At 47.5% G+C, this 18454-nt stretch overlaps 4 protein-coding genes across 4 annotated transcripts; 2 read left to right on the top strand and 2 right to left on the bottom strand.

Annotated features, from left to right (window-relative positions):
- Nucleotides 1-5570: 5570 nt before the first annotated feature.
- On the top strand, nucleotides 5571-5753 carry FOBCDRAFT_138993 (uncharacterized protein; the record flags this gene model as incomplete). Its single annotated transcript, XM_054705939.2, has 1 exon — nucleotides 5571-5753. One exon carries the CDS (start codon nucleotides 5571-5573, stop codon nucleotides 5751-5753), a length of 183 nt encoding a protein of 60 aa, XP_054561914.2.
- Nucleotides 5754-11460: 5707 nt separating this feature from the next.
- Nucleotides 11461-12497, top strand: FOBCDRAFT_296153 (uncharacterized protein; the record flags this gene model as incomplete). Its single annotated transcript, XM_054705936.1, has 3 exons — nucleotides 11461-11574; nucleotides 11623-11865; nucleotides 11922-12497. 3 exons carry the CDS (start codon nucleotides 11461-11463, stop codon nucleotides 12495-12497), a joined length of 933 nt encoding a protein of 310 aa, XP_054561911.1.
- Nucleotides 12498-13112: 615 nt separating this feature from the next.
- On the bottom strand, nucleotides 13113-14249 carry FOBCDRAFT_140647 (Alpha/Beta hydrolase protein; the record flags this gene model as incomplete). The annotated part of the gene is made up of 2 exons (XM_054705935.1): nucleotides 13113-13625; nucleotides 13680-14249. The coding sequence occupies 2 exons, from the start codon at nucleotides 14247-14249 to the stop codon at nucleotides 13113-13115; spliced, it is 1083 nt and encodes a 360-aa protein (XP_054561910.1).
- Nucleotides 14250-15710: 1461 nt separating this feature from the next.
- Nucleotides 15711-16803, bottom strand: FOBCDRAFT_139922 (uncharacterized protein; the record flags this gene model as incomplete). Its single annotated transcript, XM_054705934.2, has 4 exons — nucleotides 15711-15754; nucleotides 15841-15976; nucleotides 16038-16365; nucleotides 16430-16803. The coding sequence occupies 4 exons, from the start codon at nucleotides 16801-16803 to the stop codon at nucleotides 15711-15713; spliced, it is 882 nt and encodes a 293-aa protein (XP_054561909.2).
- Nucleotides 16804-18454: the final 1651 nt, after the last annotated feature.

The following is an 18454-nucleotide window of genomic DNA, read 5'->3' as shown; positions in this document are numbered from 1 at the left end:
GATAACGTGGTTGATAAGTGAGTGGGTCAGACAAGTGAGTGAGTCAAAAATCCCTCATCCTACAATATTACCATCTAATCAAATACTTCTCAACCACCAAACATGCCTCAATCATCAAATGAAGCTAGAATCCTTCTTGCACTTCAAGCCCTTCAAAATAACCCAAAACTAAGTCTCCGACGTGCCTCAACTATATATCAGGTTTCTTTTGAGACCTTACGCCGCCGCCATAATGGCATTCAATCACGACGCGATTGTATCCCAAAGTCACGGAAACTATCTGATCTAGAGGAACAGATAATAGTCCAATTTATTCTTGACCTAGATTCGCGAGGATTTCCCTCGCGATTGCGTTTTGTGGAAGAAATGGCTAATTCTCTGCTTGCTGACCGCGATGCGTCACCTGTCGGCAAGCGCTGGGCTCATAACTTTGTAAAGCGACAACCAGAGCTAAAAACGCGTTTATTTCGGAGATATGACTACCAGAGAGCTAAATGCGAAGATCCATCGATTATTCGTGGCTGGTTTAGGCTCGTACAGAACACAATCGCAAAGTATGGTATCCGATCAGATGATATCTGGAACTTTGATGAGACTGGCTTTATGATGGGCATCATTATGGCCGGAATGGTCGTCACCGGTTCAGAAAGGCAAGGAAGACCAAAATCAGTGCAGCCTGGAAACCGGGAATGGATTACTGTAATCCAGGCGATTAATGCAGAAGGTCAATCGATCGCGCCGTTTATCATTGGTGCAGGCCAATATCACCTTGCGAATTGGTACCGAGAATGCGACCTCCCGGGCGATTGGGTTATCGCAACGAGCCAAAATGGATGGACAAATAACCAGCTAGGCCTTGAGTGGCTAAAGCACTTTGATCGGTCTACAACTAAGCGATCGGTTGGTTCCTATCGTCTTCTGATCCTTGATGGCCACGAAAGCCACCACTCCGCGGATTTCGAGAGATATTGCAAGGAGAACAAGATTATCACGCTCTGTATGCCTGCTCATGCATCTCACCTCCTCCAGCCTCTTGATATTGGGTGCTTTGGGCCGCTGAAAAAGGCATATGGTCGAGAAATAGAGCATCTGATCAGATGCTCTATAACCCATATTTCTAAGACCGAATTCTTTTCCGCCTTTTATGCCGCATTTAAAGCCGCTTTCACTAAAAGCAACATCCGGGGAGGTTTTAGAGGAGCTGGGCTTGCTCCTTTTGACCCAGAAAATGTAATCTCAAAACTTGATGTACAGCTACGGACTCCAACGCCTCCCGAGGAGGCTGCTGAACCATCGACCTCTTGGACTTCAAAGACCCCAAAGACGGCAATTGAGGCCCAATCTCAGTCTGAATACCTTGAAAGGCGAATCAGAAGGCATAAGAGCAGCTCCCCAGAGTCAATAATTGAAGCTTTAAAGTCAAATACTAAAGCAACAAAGGCAGTTATGCATGAGGTTGTCTTATTGAGGAGTGAGCTCCGAAATCTTCGAGATGCAAATGAGATACTAAGCCGGCGCCGAACGACAAAAAGGACTAGATTACAGCAAGGAGGGGCGATGACTGTACAGGAAGCATCACAAGTAATTGATCAGATGGATGTTGATACACAGCTAGTGAGGGAATCATCGAGAAGTGGTAATCAAGCAAGGTCGATGCGACCGGGTATTCGGCGTTGTGGGGTATGCGGCAAAGCCGGCCATAATGTAAGGACCTGTCAGGTAGTTATTGAGACCCCTGGGGAAGAGTATAGTGAGTGATTTTAATTGATCAGATAGTTTATGTTGTTTTTAAATGGATTGAAAGTATAAAGGTTGAGATTTTTGACTCGCTCACTTGTCTGACCCACTTACTTATCAACCACGTTAATAAGTAAATAAATAAATAAATAAATATTAAAAAATGAAAAAAAAATAAAAAAATAAAAAAAAATAAAAAAAATAAAATAAAAAAGATTTCACGTTTGTGAGACGAGGAAATACAACGCAGATATGCACCCCCAGCTTCGGTATTATAAGAAAATGACAGTCTTGTAAGGAGTTTACCTCGTTCCACCATTGCAGCATTCAAATTGCGCCCGCACGTTGGAGTCGCCGAGACAGATTTGTTCCAAGGTTCTTAGCTAGCTGGATAACCCCCCTGTAGGCGTAAATTTGTCTAAATGACGCTGAAGGGGTGTCATTGGTCGGTATTGCCGATTCTAACTAGCATCCAAGACAATCCAGGCAAGCCATCATCACCGGGCTAAGCCACAGGGGATTTAGTCAACGCCATTCATTCTTGACCAAAAACAAGAGCAGGCGGGTTTTCCCAGGTGAGCCCGCTTGACCGGGACTTGATCGGCATTTACCGGCGGGGGCCACTGGGAATCCCTTTAAAGTTTCTCTGAAGCTCAAGAAGCTTGCAGACAAACGTTTCCCTCATCAATGAGATAAATGAACAAGCCTCCCACCCTCGTATTCGCCTGTCAAGAGAAGGGGCTTACGCAAGGTAAACCTATCCCATTGAGCGGTACAGCCCTTCGGCTCACGACAGGGGTATAGGACCAATCAAAATGAATAAAGCTAACGGTACTTCTCCCCACATACTAATTTGTACGATGGTAAAAGTCCCAGCAGTTTTGATTGTTACAAAGAGCTTCCTCACAGACTCGGCAGCCGTACCAGGCCTGCCTCCCTGAGCCTCCTCGATGCCGACTTCGTGCATTAGCTATTATCGGCTGTAAGAGAGTATTTTCAACCTTCCTTTTTTAAAAGGTCGGGGCTACCCCTGCCTGAAGCCTTGGCAAGCAAGACAATCTGAGAATATCCCCCTGTTGACATGATTGATATCTCTTTGCAGGTGATTTTGCCGTGACTGGGTATCGTTCATGTCCTCCTCTTTCCCTGCCCGAGACCTCTTCCTTGCGCCGCTTTCTTGGGCAAGTTTGATGAATAGGGCGTCAGAATTGCACCTCTTCCAGCTCTCGAGGGTCTTGTAAGGCGGCCACCGCGGCTGTGAGGTCTTGACCTGCAAAATGAAGCCATTCGCAAGTGCTACATCAAGAAGGAAGGACTAAAGGAGAGCCTGCCACGGGCCACGGCGAAATCGGTGCTCATAGCTCGTATAGGACCTTATCTGATCTCCTTCAGTCTACATGATTCATTTCATCGTTGTAAGAAGTAGATACAGTCGGTATAGGAATAACCTTTATTGCGACATCACCAAAGGTCTCCTGTATCGGCTTGGATTGTGCCCCTTTATCGGCAGGCTTCTTCCTTCTCTTTAGGGTGCGTTGGCCATCGGCACCGCTGTATACGGTGGAGAGAAATAACACGAGGCTATTATCCTTCCAAGCGATTTGAGCGACCTAGGAAGGACGAATTAGTAGGGGAAATGCATATAAATAAGTCCCTCGGGCGTACGAGGCCATCAATTGTAGGGATTGACTTTACTTTATTATACTTAAAGCCTGAGGCACCTGCCTTATCCTTCCCTTTTACAAGCTTGAGCTCCTTGGTGATGCCGCAGTTAGGGCGGGCTGTGCCTGTGGCCCCGTGACCGGCTTCTTGAAGGGCACGGAAGACATCGGGCGAGGCGAAGAGGTTATCCATAAACACGTGATAGGTTTGCTTTGGCAGCATATTGACTAGGTGAATAACGACTCCTACTGTATTGCTGAGGGACATAGTCTCCTTGGCCCTTCCCTTCCTCTTCTTCCCCTGTTGCGACTTGGCAGCCGGCTTCTTCTTTGGCAGCTCGACGATAACAGCGGTATATGGAGATGCCTTTACATGCCACAGCCACCGGATAAAGAGGCTGTTTTGGACGATAAACCAGACCTTGAACCCCACGGGCGTAGGCTTATTCTTGACTAGGGTTGTATCCTTGCTCCTGCCTGTAAAAGGGACCATACACTCATCCACAGTGACGTTATTCCCTGGTATATAGAGCTGGGCTGACATCTTCTGTATCAGGTCAGACCACGGTTCGGCAGCTTGGAATGCCTTTAGAAGGTCCTCTTCGTTGCCTAGGTCAAGCAGGGTGTGGTTAAAAGTCCGTATATAGCGTGAAATTATCTCGAACCTCCGTAGAGGCATGAACTTGATGACTGAATGCAGGGGGGACTGAACAGCTAGGGAAGGGGAGCTCCAATGGCTCTTGATCGTATTTTCCTTATGAATTCCTAGGTAAATCAGTAACCCAAGCCATACATACGCTTGCGCAACCGAGAACCCGTCCCACTTGTTGATCCGCGAGTGGTTAGAAATGGCCGAGTTGTAGCTATCAATAACGCCATTTTGTATAAGATGAGAGACCCAGCTTTCATTGTAGTAGACCCATGACTATACGAGGGATATAGGTGTAAAAAGCTGGAATAGCTCGAGTGGCATTGGGGGCAGTATGTTGATGTGAAAGTCACGATTTTCTACGTTGAAAGGAATGAAATTGTAGCCGCCGGCCTCTTCAGGCGGGTTAATAATTATTCCGGCGGGGCCTAGGCCTCTTTGCTGTGCATGTGTGTGAAAGCTATGATCACCGAAATTATATTCTTTAACTTGTATTATTAAGAATTGATGGGGAATTCATCGTTTCAATAGATATCAATTAGCATGAGTTTTTAGTGGTATTTTGTAAAAATTGAGTATCTCACGAACTTCCGGTACCCCGCATGTACTAACCTTATGACTAAGCAAAATGGGGCAGTGATCTCCTAAAGGGCTGAACCGCTCAAAGGGATAGAATCGGGTCGATCATCGGTAATGGGGAAACCCTCATTCCCGGACTTGTGTAGCCTCTCTCGGCAATTCTTAGCCGTCTCGCGGGTTGGGATTAGGATGCCCTTGATCTTCTCTCTCGCCAGCTACCTACATATGAACTTGGCAAGATTGCTTGAAAATCCATCCATAGTTTTTACGAAAAGTATGTTCCTTGGGTCATGACCTGTCCGTGCTGAACGAATGTGCTGGCACACGGTGTCTCCTTAGCTCAAAGCGTTATGCTTCCTTTTTCCAACAGGCCAGCAACACCACACATCTACCAAACCTAGCTCAGAGCCATCTCAATCTCTGTCAACTAAACACTAACTTAAATCCGACCGAATCACAAACTCAGCCTTGACCCCTCCTCATCTTAATGTTGGCTCATGCCCTTGTCTCTTTCCAACATACAGTGCTTATTCGACCATTTCTCATCTCAACAAGGCTTTACTACTACTTTTGTTATCGTCTGAAAAATCTGTGTAGAAAACCTCGTACAATAACAATAAGAACCATCGTTAACGACTAGCCATCTCCGTCTTGTTGCCCGTGTCTGAGGGTGGTGCACCTCAGGTTGTGGCGTCCCCAAAGGCATTGTGACATGTCGCTGCGCTATGGCGTGGCTGGCATTAGCGCTTGCGATGAGGGTGCCCCTGATACATGCTGACGAAGGCTGGTAGCGCCACGGATTCCCAGGTCATCCTACTTCTAGCCTGAGGCTCGTTCTCATCAATCCCAATCCCCGTTCAATTACCCTTACAAGCGCGCAGAGAGCTACCCCTTCTCCCATCTGGTCTTCGAGACTTGACCGAGCTGATTTTGGATTTGCCCGGATGGACCAAGACGCTCATCTGCCACATGACTCGCTGGGACCGCGGGCTCTAGTTATCGTCACGCCCTTTCTCATCATTGCCATTATTGTCTTCTCAGCGCGGATCTATACTCATGTAGCCCCAGTATACAAACTGGATGCCTCAGACTATACCATCTCGGTCGCCATTATAAGTACAAGATAATCTAGATAAATAGATAATACTGATTTAAGTGTAGATTATTGAAGCCATTATCTACTCGCTCTTTATAGTAAGTGTTGCTTCTGGGACGGGCCGTTACAGCTATAATATATCTCTGGAGCAGGGCATTAAGACCCTTTAATATATTTATGGTTATTTTACTGTTAGCTTTAGTGCCTGCCCTCGCTAGGACCTCAGTTGGGTTTCTACAGCTAAAGTTCGCATCAATGAGGCCTGGCATGCAATCATCTAGTTTACAATTGGTATTCAAGCTGCCTGCATTATCAGCACTGAAATCTTCTAGCCCATCCAGTGTCGACCAATTAATGCACACTGGGAAGAGGTTCTAGATGCGCGGTGCTTAGGTGCGCAGCAGATTTAGATATGTGGCTACGTGACTATAGGTAAGTTATCAACCACGATATTGGCCCTTATTGCATGATGCCAACTCCTCTTGCAAGGAGTTGCTTTATTTGATGACTTGACTTTAGCAATCATGCTAATGTTCTTAATCTGGAAGCTTAACTAATCGACTGTGGAACACTGTCTTATCACCATTTTGATGGCGCTTGGCCTGGTTGCAGCTATAACCATCATCTTGAGGCTCATCAAGATATGCATATTGGACTTTGCTTCTCCAGAAAGGTTCAGGACTCTATTACCGGTATACTTTTGGCTTCAAATGGAAGAGGCCATTTTGATAATAGCTTCCTCCGTGCCCATACTTAAGTCCCTAATCGAGCATATCCTCCATCGATTCGGCCTTCCTATATTCCAGCCCAGGATTAGGAAATTGACCTCATTTCACTTCGGCACCCCCACGTCAGATACAACACCACGCTTGCACCATCAGCAGTCGCAGAAGGATCTACTAGGGTACAAGCAACCTTTTTTATGCATGAGCCCCGGCTCGAAGCAGCAGAAGACAGTCCATCAATATTGAACAATATGCAGCCTCTTAGCGATATTCCTGAAGCACTGACGCGCTGATTATCTCACCATGGGTTGCGGCAAAGGGTCTACAGCCTGATCTAATAACTCGACAGCAAACACGGCTTGAAATTGAAATACTCATCAAATCCAACCTATGGATTTCCTTGAAGATGCGAAAGGGAAGAATGTCAGGAGCTCCTATCCTGCCCAACCGAATCTCAGATCCTCACGACAGCCTCCTGGGCAAGCCAGATTGTATGAAAACGCGATCATATGACGCAGAATCGCCAAGCACATTCGTGGAATGACAGACTGGGACGAGGTAGACGCAGTCAGGTAAGAAAGTAGTAATCATATATACATCGACTCTAACAAAGAGATATATAAAATTAGCGTTTATTTTCACCCAGCTCTCGATCCCTCTTATGCTTCCGCCTTGGCTACATTAATCTCAGGCCCTGACCACCCGATACTCAGCTTGGCATATCATTTATGAAAGCCGTTGACTAATTCATCCCGACTTTGGGGAAGCGGTACACTCCTGAAGCCACATATGAACATAATCGTATTATGAGATACTGTCTGTCCAAACATCACCTAGTTATACTACGCAGTTGCCTTCACAACACGAAATTCCCGCTCTACACGGGTTTCTCCTGGGCCCGCATCTACGCTTATGGTAAAATACAATAATACAAGTCTATTACGCCCGGTAGGCCAACGCCCAATGGGCTCTGAAGCTAAAGGTACATACACTTCGCTAGTTATTGCCTTGCTCTCGCCAAGCCCATACAATTCTCACCTTGTTCCTTCCAGTCTAGTCATTGCTTTTCTTCTTAGTCCTCGTGATTGTTAGTAGTAGCAGGTCAACTTGAAGCCCAATCCCTCCAAGTGTTCAGTTTCCTATCTTCGGCGGCTGAAGCAATGCCTGCTGTTGATTATTTGAGGGCGTCATAGGTTACCGGTTAGTGTTGATAAAATGTTACTAGGTTAGTAGTGTTCCCGTCATCTCCGTTCCAAGCGACCCGTAGCGATCGTGAACCTGATCGTGGCCCGCACCGCGTCCATGTCTGGCTTCCATTCCTGACCGTCTGATGCTGCCTTACCTCCCAGATGAAAGGAGAGGTTGCCGCGTTTCTCATTTATACTCTGAAACATCTCTTTGCGTTGTGTCGTCCATTTCACGCATCGAAAGAGGAAATGCTCTACCGTTTCCTTTGCCCGCCCGCACGGACATTCATCCGTCGGTGCTGCCCTGATCTGGTACAGGTAACCGTTCAGTCGCGCCATTCCGGTTCTCAGTTGTGCCAGCACGCTGGCCTCTTTCCATGATAATTGATCGTACAACAGGCGGGTATGTTTACCAGGCAGAGCCGAGTCGACCCTTCTAGAATGCCTGCCCACTCCATCTGGTAGCTTTCTCTCCATTCGTAGATCTGCTCTCGTTCGATTAAGAATTGTGGTCTTTGCTTTGATCATTCCTCTCCGCGGTGTCATGTACGGCTCCGTTGCGTAACGAGCTGACATCTTGGCTGTCTTCTGGATTTTGAGCTCGCTGTCGCGTGGTAGCCAGATGAGGTTGACTCTGTTTCCATCTCCTCGAAGCTTCTCTATAGCATCATATATCTCTCGTATATGTCCTTGACCTGACTGCTGGCGGGGGTTACCTATAGCTTGTGCAGCCGATTTGTTACTTGTCACGATCATAATGACTCGATACTTCATCTCTGGCAGACAGCCGAGGCCATGAGCGATAGCTGCCAGTTCGGCTGTGTACGGGTTGTGTTCTTCCCTCGTACCCAGGGTGACCGAAAAGGTTTCGCTGATCTTGCCGGCTCTTGCCACGGATATGGGGATTCTGATAGCTACTCCCATGCCGACTAGATCATTCCGCGCGGAGCTGCTTGTCGCTATCAGGGTTCAAATCCACGACACTCCACGACACATTTGTGAATATGGCGTGGATATGGATGCTGACTAATAACTTCGATGTGGAATGGGTGGAAATGGATCCATTATGGAAATGAATCCATATTGTGGAATTTGTGGAATGGAAACCTACTTTGTCTAACAATGGTAATTAGTGGATCGCATCCATGCCTTGGTGACGTCGATGTTTTTGTCACTCGTCCATTAGAATCCTATCTAGCGACCCGATCAAACCGGCACGCAACCAACTCCGTAGTGTCTGGCAAAGCCCAATTGTACTGGCATCTAGCCTATTGCGGCTCTTAGTAACCATGCGGCCAGTGGTCGAGAATAGCCTCTCACACTCGGCTGACATTGGTGGCACAGTAAGCAGATCCAAGGCCATCCTAGACAACCGGGGGTATTTGAGCCGCCTTATGTGCCAGTATTCGTAGGGATCTGTGACAGAAGCATCAGCATCCTCGATATCACGCTGCCACTGCTCGTATTCATCAAGATCCAGACCGCCAACTGAGGACCTAGGGGATTGAGCTGGGGATTGAATTGGCGGCTCGGTAACAGAAATCCCTCCAGTCGTCAGTCCTCGCTTCTTTGTGCGCCACGCTGTGAACTTGTTTCTTGAGGTCTTCAGCCGCTTATTGGCAGGCAACTCAATCTCTGGGTCATCAACCTCCAGGTCCCTATACTCTCTCCCCCAGAGATCCTGGGCCATCTCCTTCGCCTTGGTAATCCACAATTGTCTTTCGTCGTCGTCTCCCCACAAATCGTCAAACAGTGCCCACCGGTAGGCAGGATGAAGAACTGCAGCGCCATAGATCAGGGGGCTATCGTTCAGATGCTCGTAGTATTCGTTCAATTTGAGCCAACCCAGGTTGATGTTGACAGCGAGGTGATGGCCGTCCGGAAACTTGGCGACTGCTCTTTTCGCGGATTCGAGGGTTTCGAGAAGAAATTCGTACGCGTGAATAAGATCCCAGCTTGTTCCTGTACAAGTCAGCTGTTAAAATAAGAATCGGGCCGCTTTTGAGAAGTCTAAGGCTTACCAGACAGTGGAGGGTCGATCTCGTTTTCCTCAACCTTTCTCTGGTGTTTTCCCTGTCCATCACCCTCAAGACCTCTCACAACCAGCTGGAAGTCAAGCAAAATGTCGTAAAGAGTCCCGAGCACATGCCAATCATCAGGTGTCATGCGATTCTCTTCCTTCAGGAAGAAGGGCAGCTTGGAGCCCTTTTTGATGTGGCCAGCTCTCGTCAAGTTGACCTTCTCCCACTCGTTTGAACCTCTCTGGACAAAAGAATTATAAAATGGCCTCAAGACGAGAGCGCGTTCAATCATCGAGAATTGGGAAAGCCACCGGGTAGCATTGTCGACCACAACTCCAACTGGACGGTGTTTCTTGAGCTGAGCGTCATCAGAGAGTTGGCTCTCGACAGCCTGTACCTTCTTGAGCATATCGGTCCACGTGTCCGATCTGCTCACCTCCTAGGTCTTCGTGAGTATAACAAATAAAGCCGGGGACTCAGCCACCTACAACAGCAAAGTTATGCCATTTTCCAACAGAGCCTCGCCTCCTCCAGACTTCATGCTCCTTCGCTGCCGTGTGAAGTCCTTCGAAGACCTCTTTCTCGAAAGCATCCGGGTTCTTGCCATACAGCATCTGTTTCACTACTATATTGACAACGTGGCCAACGCAGCGAACCCATCGCTTCTCCCAGTCGAAGCCAAATTCTAATCCAAGCTCCCCCATCGAGGTTTTATTGTTACCGGCATTATCCAATGTGAAATATCCGAGTTTATCGCTGATCTCGTACTCCCGAATGATCTCGATAATCTGCCCGGCGATATTCTCGCCTGCGTGCCGCTCTCTAAGCTCAGGCAGACCGAGGACACACTTCTGTGGCCGATTGTTTGAATCCCGAAACACACATGTGATGCCGTATAAGGCGTGTCGGTTACCAGACTTCCAGCCATCGTACTGGATATGGATCTGTCCCGGACTCTTTCGCAAAGCATCCTTCACTCTTTCCATGTTGTTGGTAAATTCTCGTTCTGCGATGGCACGCACGGTCACGTCAGTAATATTAGCTTTTGTGATCTCAACAGATGGATTGAGGTAGTTGAAGATGTCTCGAAGATCTTGATCGTTGACGATTGAGAAGGATTGGTTAGAATTGACAATCCAGTTGACAAGTTTCTGCTGGAATACAGTTTTGTCGAAACGTTTGATCAAGGTATTGATCAAATCTTGTTCCTTCGGCTCCTTCGGGTTCAACTGTAGGATTGTTGCAATGGACTGATGTGCTTTCTCGGATGCCTTTGCAGGCTTTTGCCTCTTGCCTGTCGGATCCATGATGCCATTGTGGTCCGTGTACAGGTGACCCTCAGCGTTCTGCAACCCTTTGATGGCATAACTCTTTGGCCTCGGCCGCTTTTGCTTGATGCAAAGGCAACACACCCATCGGCGTCCCCCCTTTTGGGCATGCTGGATATCGTAGCCGAACTGATATACCCATTGACGCACTTGGCCGTCTCTCTCCGTCAAGGTCCAGCCTTTGTAGAGCTGAAAGAGTCGTTGATTGTCTTCTTCTGTACGTTCTGGAACAGGTGTGGTTGACTTGGTAGGATGAGGGGTGGCCATTTCGATTTGGGGTAGTAAGGGCGTGAGTAATAGTTAACCCTCCTAGAATAGACTTGTTTGAACTTTGTGTACGGGTAAAACGGAGTGGAAAATTGTTGCTATTGCGTTGTTATTGGCGATGGAAAGTACTTAGGGTATGCGCTATTTCACAAGGAAATCCAGGTATTTTCAAACCCCACTTAAATTTCCATTCCTTTCCACCATTTCCACATGTGGAACATGTGGAAGGGGTTCCGTGGCGTGGATATGGAAATGCTGAAGCCTACGTGGAATGGAATGGAATGGATATGGATCCACATTATGGGTCCATATGTGGATTTCGTGGTATGGATTTGAACCCTGGCCACGGCCTACTTTGACACCGAGACCAAGATCAAAATCGCCCAGGCTTTGAATGACATTGGGGTTAAATATGTGAGTCTGACGGAGGAAGAGACGTCGATATCTCAACTGACACATGAGTCAGATCGAAGTGACTTCGCCTGCTTCGTCTACACATTCCAGGTTGGACTACCAGGCTATCTGCAAGCTGGGTCTGAAGGCCAAGATTCTATGCCATATTCGATGCAACATGGACGATGCCAGAATCGCCGTCGAGACAGATGTCGATGGAATGTAAGTCAATCAATCTCCAACATGATTCAATCATTTAACTAACACATATACCACAGCAACATGTGCATCGGCACTTCTACTCAGCTTATGAAGCATTCCCACGGAAAGGATCTGAACTGGATCGCCTCCAAGGCCAAGGAGGTCATCGAGTTCACCCAAGCCCACGGCCTCGAGATCCGTTCTCAGGCGAAGACTCGTTCCGCTCCGACTTCAACGAGATTCTGAAGCTCTACTCGCTCATGGACCGTCTCGGCGTCCACCGCGTGGGGATTGCCGACACCGTGGGGGGTGCGACCTCTCGTGAGGTCTTTGACAAGATCTACACGCTTAGGCAGCTGGTCGGCTGCGATAACGAAACGCATTTCCACGACGACACTGGATGTGCTGTCGCCAACGCCTGCACTGCGCTCGAGGCTGGGGCTACGCACATTGACACGACGGTTTTGGGTATTGGAGAGAGGAACGGCATTACGTCCCTTTCCAAGCTCTTGCAGTGCATGCTTCACACGAAGTATGAGAACGTTTCGACCAAGTACAAGCTCGATAAGCTTCCTGCCCTCGAACAGCTGGTGGCCGAAGCTGTCGGTGTAAAGATCCCCTGGAACAACCCTTCCCTTTTGGCATTCCTCTGAATTCACTAAATTAGATAGCGGCCTTGCAAGCCTAGTAGCAAACAGCTAAACTTACTCTACTAGAGAATGCTAAACCTAGAGTAAGGAGAGTATCTAATAGTATTAGGTATAATTTTATCCCAATATTAGGTGATATATATTGTTCGACGTAATATCCGTAGTGCTATCTTGCATAACGAATTATCAGGGGGGGTAGAACGTGAGACGAAGGTCCCGCTCTTTTTCCATAGGTCAGCTCAGGGTGGGCTCAGGTTAAAGCAGCGACTACTTAGGATAGTGGGCGAGAAGGGAAATATCTCAAGTCGAGATTCACATTTTGTATTAATTTGGTTTGATAGCTGTTGCACGAGATCTAGGAGCTCCTGTATGTCCTAACCTTGTATTCGAGTTTGGTACACGAAAGAAACCATTAAGCATCTATTAAGACATTGTTGAAAAAGACATAGAGGAATGACAACAGAAGAAACGAAACAATAACTTGAGGGCGATGGTGAGGTCAACCGATGAACCCTCAGTGACGGTGGCCGTTGAGAACTTCGCATCTGCTAATTCCCTTTCCCTCCAGCCAAGAAAACCTTGTCCTTGGGTCCTTCAATCCTCCCTACTGGATCCTCCTCAGTGGTGACCAAAGCAGATCTTCATATACTCCACCACAGTCTTAGCGATAAGCTTTTCTAGGACTGCTCCATCCACAGACCCAATAAGTGGCTCAACGACCTTCTCAGTTCCCTTTGGCAAACCAAGGGCACCGATCAACTGAGGATAATCGGTAAAAGAGCCGTGCTTAGTTCCCTTGATCGTCTTCAGATCCTTAGGGCCTTTCAGGTTGTTATAGAACTTATTCCACGTCTTATCGCTCTCGTCATGGTCGGGTCGGCCAATTAGAAAGAATGGCTTCTTGAGTCCTTTGCTGAGAACTGGCTCAAATAGCCGACCGTCGAGATCCATTCCGCCGCGAATTCGAGTGTCCCAGAGGATTGCGTTGGCTGCGCTGGCGCCACCCTGTGAATGGCCAAGAGCAACGATTTTGTCGGCATCAATGGCGCCTGGGAAGCCCTTGAATACCTTACGTTGGAATGAAAGGCTCTTGATCTGTGAGATGACGAAGGAGATATCTTTTGCTCGAACCTATGATACAAAATTAGCAATGGAGGAACCAAAGTTCAAGAGGTTAACACGTACATGAGTCAATTTCTCGAGGCTTGGAATGTCTTCGGCAATGTTACCACCTTTGATTATTTTCCCATTGGGGAATTCGACAACAGCTGGGTCGTAGGGATGATCGATAAGAACCACTACGTTTCCATGACTCGCCAGTGAACGTGCCATAGCGCTGTACAGAAGCCGAGAGTTGCCTCCACCAGGCGAGAAGATAGCAACAGGGTACTTCTTCTTCTCGATTTCGCATCCAGATTTGCTTCTGCGCGAGGGATTGGGAGTGCAGACTTCCAGTTCAAAGGCTTTGAAGGTGTCATTAGAAAGACCCATGGCCTGCACTATCTGTCCATAGTATTCTGCCGTAGCGGGTGGCATATAAGGAATGGTCTTCTTAGAGCAAGAGTCTTTGTTGACCGGCCAGAAGATTGAGGTGAGGACTTGTCTATGACCCTTCTTTGGGTCATACGGGTCGATGCGATGATCGTCGGTCATGCCTTGGACGCGCAGGGCAACCCCGTATGGACCGCTTGAGTTGGGGACAAGGAGAGCATCCCCGAGCCCGAGGAGAGGGAGGAGGAAAGGAAGAACGCGCATGGTGAAGATGCTGAGAAGTGAAGAGTTTAATGTTTGCTTGGTGTGAGAGGATAAAAGGGTATTAAGTTGGTTGATGATGTCTGCTGTGTATTGGAGTGGTGGTTATTGATTTGAACTATCTGGAGGGGAAACAAGCAGATACTTATAATCTTTGAGTAGAGAAAGAGAGTCAAGAATTCTATGATGTAAAAAGATCAAGACCTCGTCAATGCCGCTTGAAGGACAGCAATGCCGAAAATTGTGGGAAAATTACATTCTTCGCAGATAACTAATGCAGCTTCATCTCTTCTTGCGGATCTTTCTCAATCGCTTGATATAAACTGCCGCCTCAACCATACTCAATACAGTTAAGATCGTGCGAGTTGGTGCCCGTTTAAGCTTCAGCCTAGAAAAAAAGAAGAACATGCCGCACCAGGGTCTTATTTTGCTGACGAAGCTGAAGTTCAGCTTGCCCCAAAGCCAGTAAGCTGATTGGCTCAAGCTGCGTCGCGACAGTAGCGGCGTCGCTCGAATATTTCCCAAAGGGGTATCGCGGCATGCCTATGCTCATCTCGCTCAGTCGATACCGTTTTGGGTTTGGGGTATAAACGTCCAACCTCTCTCGCTTGAAGCTGTGATGGCAACCATCGAAGAGGAAGGGAATCGACCCCAGCGGGAATCTGCCATCACCATGCCGGATATTACTATGGAGGAGGTGGAGCGACAGCTCTTTGCGGCAAAGTCATGGAAAGCACCTAGCGAAGACGGACTACCTACCATAGTCTAGAAAGAGATCTGGCCTTCTGTCAAGCACCGAATCCTATCGCTATTCCGTGCATCGCTAGAGGAAGGAGTGCTACCGGATCAATGGAGACATGCCAAGATTATTCCACTGAAGAAGCCAAATAAGGAAAACTATTCGATCGCGAAAGCGTGGAGGCCCATATCACTGCTATCTACCCTAGGCAAGGTACTTGAGGCAGTCGTTACCCACGTCTGAGCAAGTTTGCCCTCGATATCCTGGCAATTCCTGCCATGTCTGTTGACCCTGAGCGGACGTTCAGTGTCACCAAGTTAACGATAAGCTCGCAAAGGCACAGCATAAGCCCCGACGTAATAGAGGAAATGCAGTGTCTACGAAACTGGCTACGCCATCAAGCGATCACTGTGGGCGAGGTGGTTAGCGTTGGTGGGGACTTGGTGGGTTGGGAGGGAGGGGAGGCGTAAGAGGACTAATAGCTTCATTGGAGCCTCAGGTCAGCACTTTCATTTCAAGTATATCAATTCAATTCAAGTTAAGTAAGTCCATGGACGATTTTATTTCAAGTAATCAAGTTGGACCCCCAAACTTGACTTACTTGAATTGAAGTCAGCGCTGCGAGTCGTCCTTTGTAGGTGGTCATCTGACGGAAGTGGATACGAGTGGTACGAGGTACATAAATTGAATGACACCTTGTTGTGATGTTGCTGCTTCAAAGTATCTCAAAATAATGCCGGCTTTAATTGCGTCCAAAAACCCAAATCAACTAAAGGAGATTCCAAGTATAATACAAAACCATTTGCGAACCCTTGTGGGGACCTTATTTAGAGACCCCATTGTCTGGGATTTTACTTTTCGTCCGATTGGGTATGGGGATAGCTTTTGAGTCTACCGGCCTGTCTTTGGATAATTCACGTATTGCATAGGTGGCATCCCCTTTCTTATCGAGCTTCGGTAGCGCCTGGCGGAGCTCATCGGCTTTATCATCCTGTTCCAAATAGTACTCATTAGCTGCCTGATCCAAGGGCGGCGCATAAGGTATCTCTCACGTTGACTGTTCTGTTCATCTGGCCTGGTGAAGGGGACAACTTGTCGGCACATGCGATGTTTGTGCGGTTGTTCCTACCCTCACTTCGAACAGGCTCTGAATCGGGAAGCTTGGAGTTGTCCAGCCCGGAATTCGGGTGGCTGAACTTGGCCTTTTTGGGAAGTCTGGTCTTTTGACGTTCCATGTCCGGCCTCCTCTTAGATCCATGGGGCGCGGTACTAGAAAACGAATCTTCGGAGTTAAGAGAGCTTTCTCCATGGCTTTTGGGTCTGACGACTGGTACTCCAGGAACAGAAGTTGGGTCATTCGGGACTACCGATTTGTCAGGTCTAAGGTTGGTCGGTCAGCATTCAACTTCGTGAAGTCCTTGGCAGTGTCATGGTAGTCTCATACCTATCGATTCTTGAACAACCGAAATCGGAGAAGATAGTCTCATCCGAATCAAATGAAGTGAAAGCAGATATGTCCGGAGAGCCTGGGTTGATACTAAGTATCTGCCCTTGATCGGTAGCAAACAGTAAGTGATAGCTAGCCGATCGATCCAACACTACTGTCCGAGAGAGATCATGAATCCAAGAAGGATCGAGGCATGATGGCGTAGTGAATTCGACTGGATTATTTCCACAGAGAGTGGTGATTGATAGAGGGAATTCAACTTGCTGTTCCAGCTGTAGTTCCGAGAATTCAAACGGTGGTAGTAGAAAAGGAGTTGATAGCTGGTCGGTGCATGCCGATCCTGCACCACAATTATTTTGGATACGAGGCATTGTGCGATATTGTTAACAGAAAAGAGATCAGACTGCTCGAGATATTGTAAATTCTAGGCAGTGATAGATATTTATCCTCCTCGCCATGCTCTTCAGGGGTCAGGAGACAAGGGCACAGGTATCAGGTATAGTATACACTTAACACGTGGGTAATTGCAAGTTTCTTTAGCCAGTGCTGGAGACGGCGAAGGGGATGGGTCATGTGGAGCCAGAATCATGATCGAGCAGTGGCCACCACCAATCCCGTCCAGGAACGGGAACAGGCCAGGGCTCATGATTGACGGTTTCTGCCAGCAAGTCCTTCTTACACAACATATCGTGTAGAACAACGCATGAAAGATTAAGAAGAATTTAATTAATAACCACAAGGTGCCAGTGACATGGATTGTATCTCAATGGATGTCCAACTACACCAATCAAGGATGCGAGTGTACGGCACTTTACGGGCTACCGTCAGGTTTGTATGATAGTAACCCAAGGCCGGCGGCTGATGAGGTTGTGTAGATGTGCACCAGTAATCGGTAAGAAAAAACCTCTTTTGGCAAGGAATCCCGGCAAGAAGATTGTCAGGCCTTTAAAACTATTCTTTGGCGTATCACGGTGGGCGTCAAACTTTATGGTCAACACAGCACTAGAACTGACTCCGCTGTCTCTTCTCATCCAACAAAGACTATTGTGAAACCTCGGATGCCTCGTGGATGATGTGATGATGTTGAACTGAGACCTCGGATGCAATCAAGTCTCGTTCACCCATCTCTCGTCGAAGTGCAGCCTCTTGCAGAGCCGAATCCTCACCTTCCGGCAAGTAAGTCTCGAGATCAGGGCCAGGCTCAAAGATTCCGAGGTTCAGTCGGGTTTGATTTCTTTGGGCCTAATAAGTCCCAGGGACGTGATGTTGTGCCGTCCTGAGTACATGTAAGTTTGAAGCAGTACCATGCGATACCCCTCTACCGATAAGACCCCTCTAAAATTAGTGTCCAAAAGTCTGTGGACGGTGCCCCGCCAACGTGTAATCCACCAGATAAAATCAGACTGATCCTAATTACAAACTTGGACAAAACTTAGACAAAACATGTCTCAAATGAATGGAATTTTGGCCACCTTATGCGCAAAGCGCAAAAGAAACCATGAATTCGATGACGTAGTTAAAGCTCTTATTATACAGGCTGTAGAGAGTGGGAAGTCATATCGAGCTGTCGCACAAGAGGCAAGATGTTCACCACAAACAATCTCAAATATTGTTCAACGCTGGAAAACTCTACAAACTCTGGATAAAAAACCAAGATCTGGACGTCCCCGAAAACTCACGATTCAGCAGATTCGGTACGTATTAATTTCATTAAAACGCGACCGTCGCATTACATATGAAAAGCTTGTCAACTTTTTAGGTGGTCACATCTCACGAACTACGATACGCCGAGTTATACGCCTCCATTACGGTCGCAAATGGAGGGCTATGCAAAGAATACCGTTATCTAGAGAAACCGCTCGTCAACGGCTTTCTTGGTGTCAAGCTTGGAAGGAAGATATCGAAGAATTGTTGGAGGTTTGTCGCTTTGAAGTTTGCGGGTTGTTCGCTTCCGAGAATCTTCCACTCAACTGACGATGCCTTCAGACCATTTTCAGCGACGAATCGTCAGTTCAATCGCAA

Source organism: Fusarium oxysporum, chromosome VII (assembly GCF_013085055.1).
Source record: "Fusarium oxysporum Fo47 chromosome VII, complete sequence".
In the NCBI taxonomy this organism is placed as follows: domain Eukaryota; kingdom Fungi; phylum Ascomycota; class Sordariomycetes; order Hypocreales; family Nectriaceae; genus Fusarium; species Fusarium oxysporum.
Note: the sequence above shows the minus strand (reverse complement) of the source record. Positions and strands in the feature narration are given on the sequence as shown.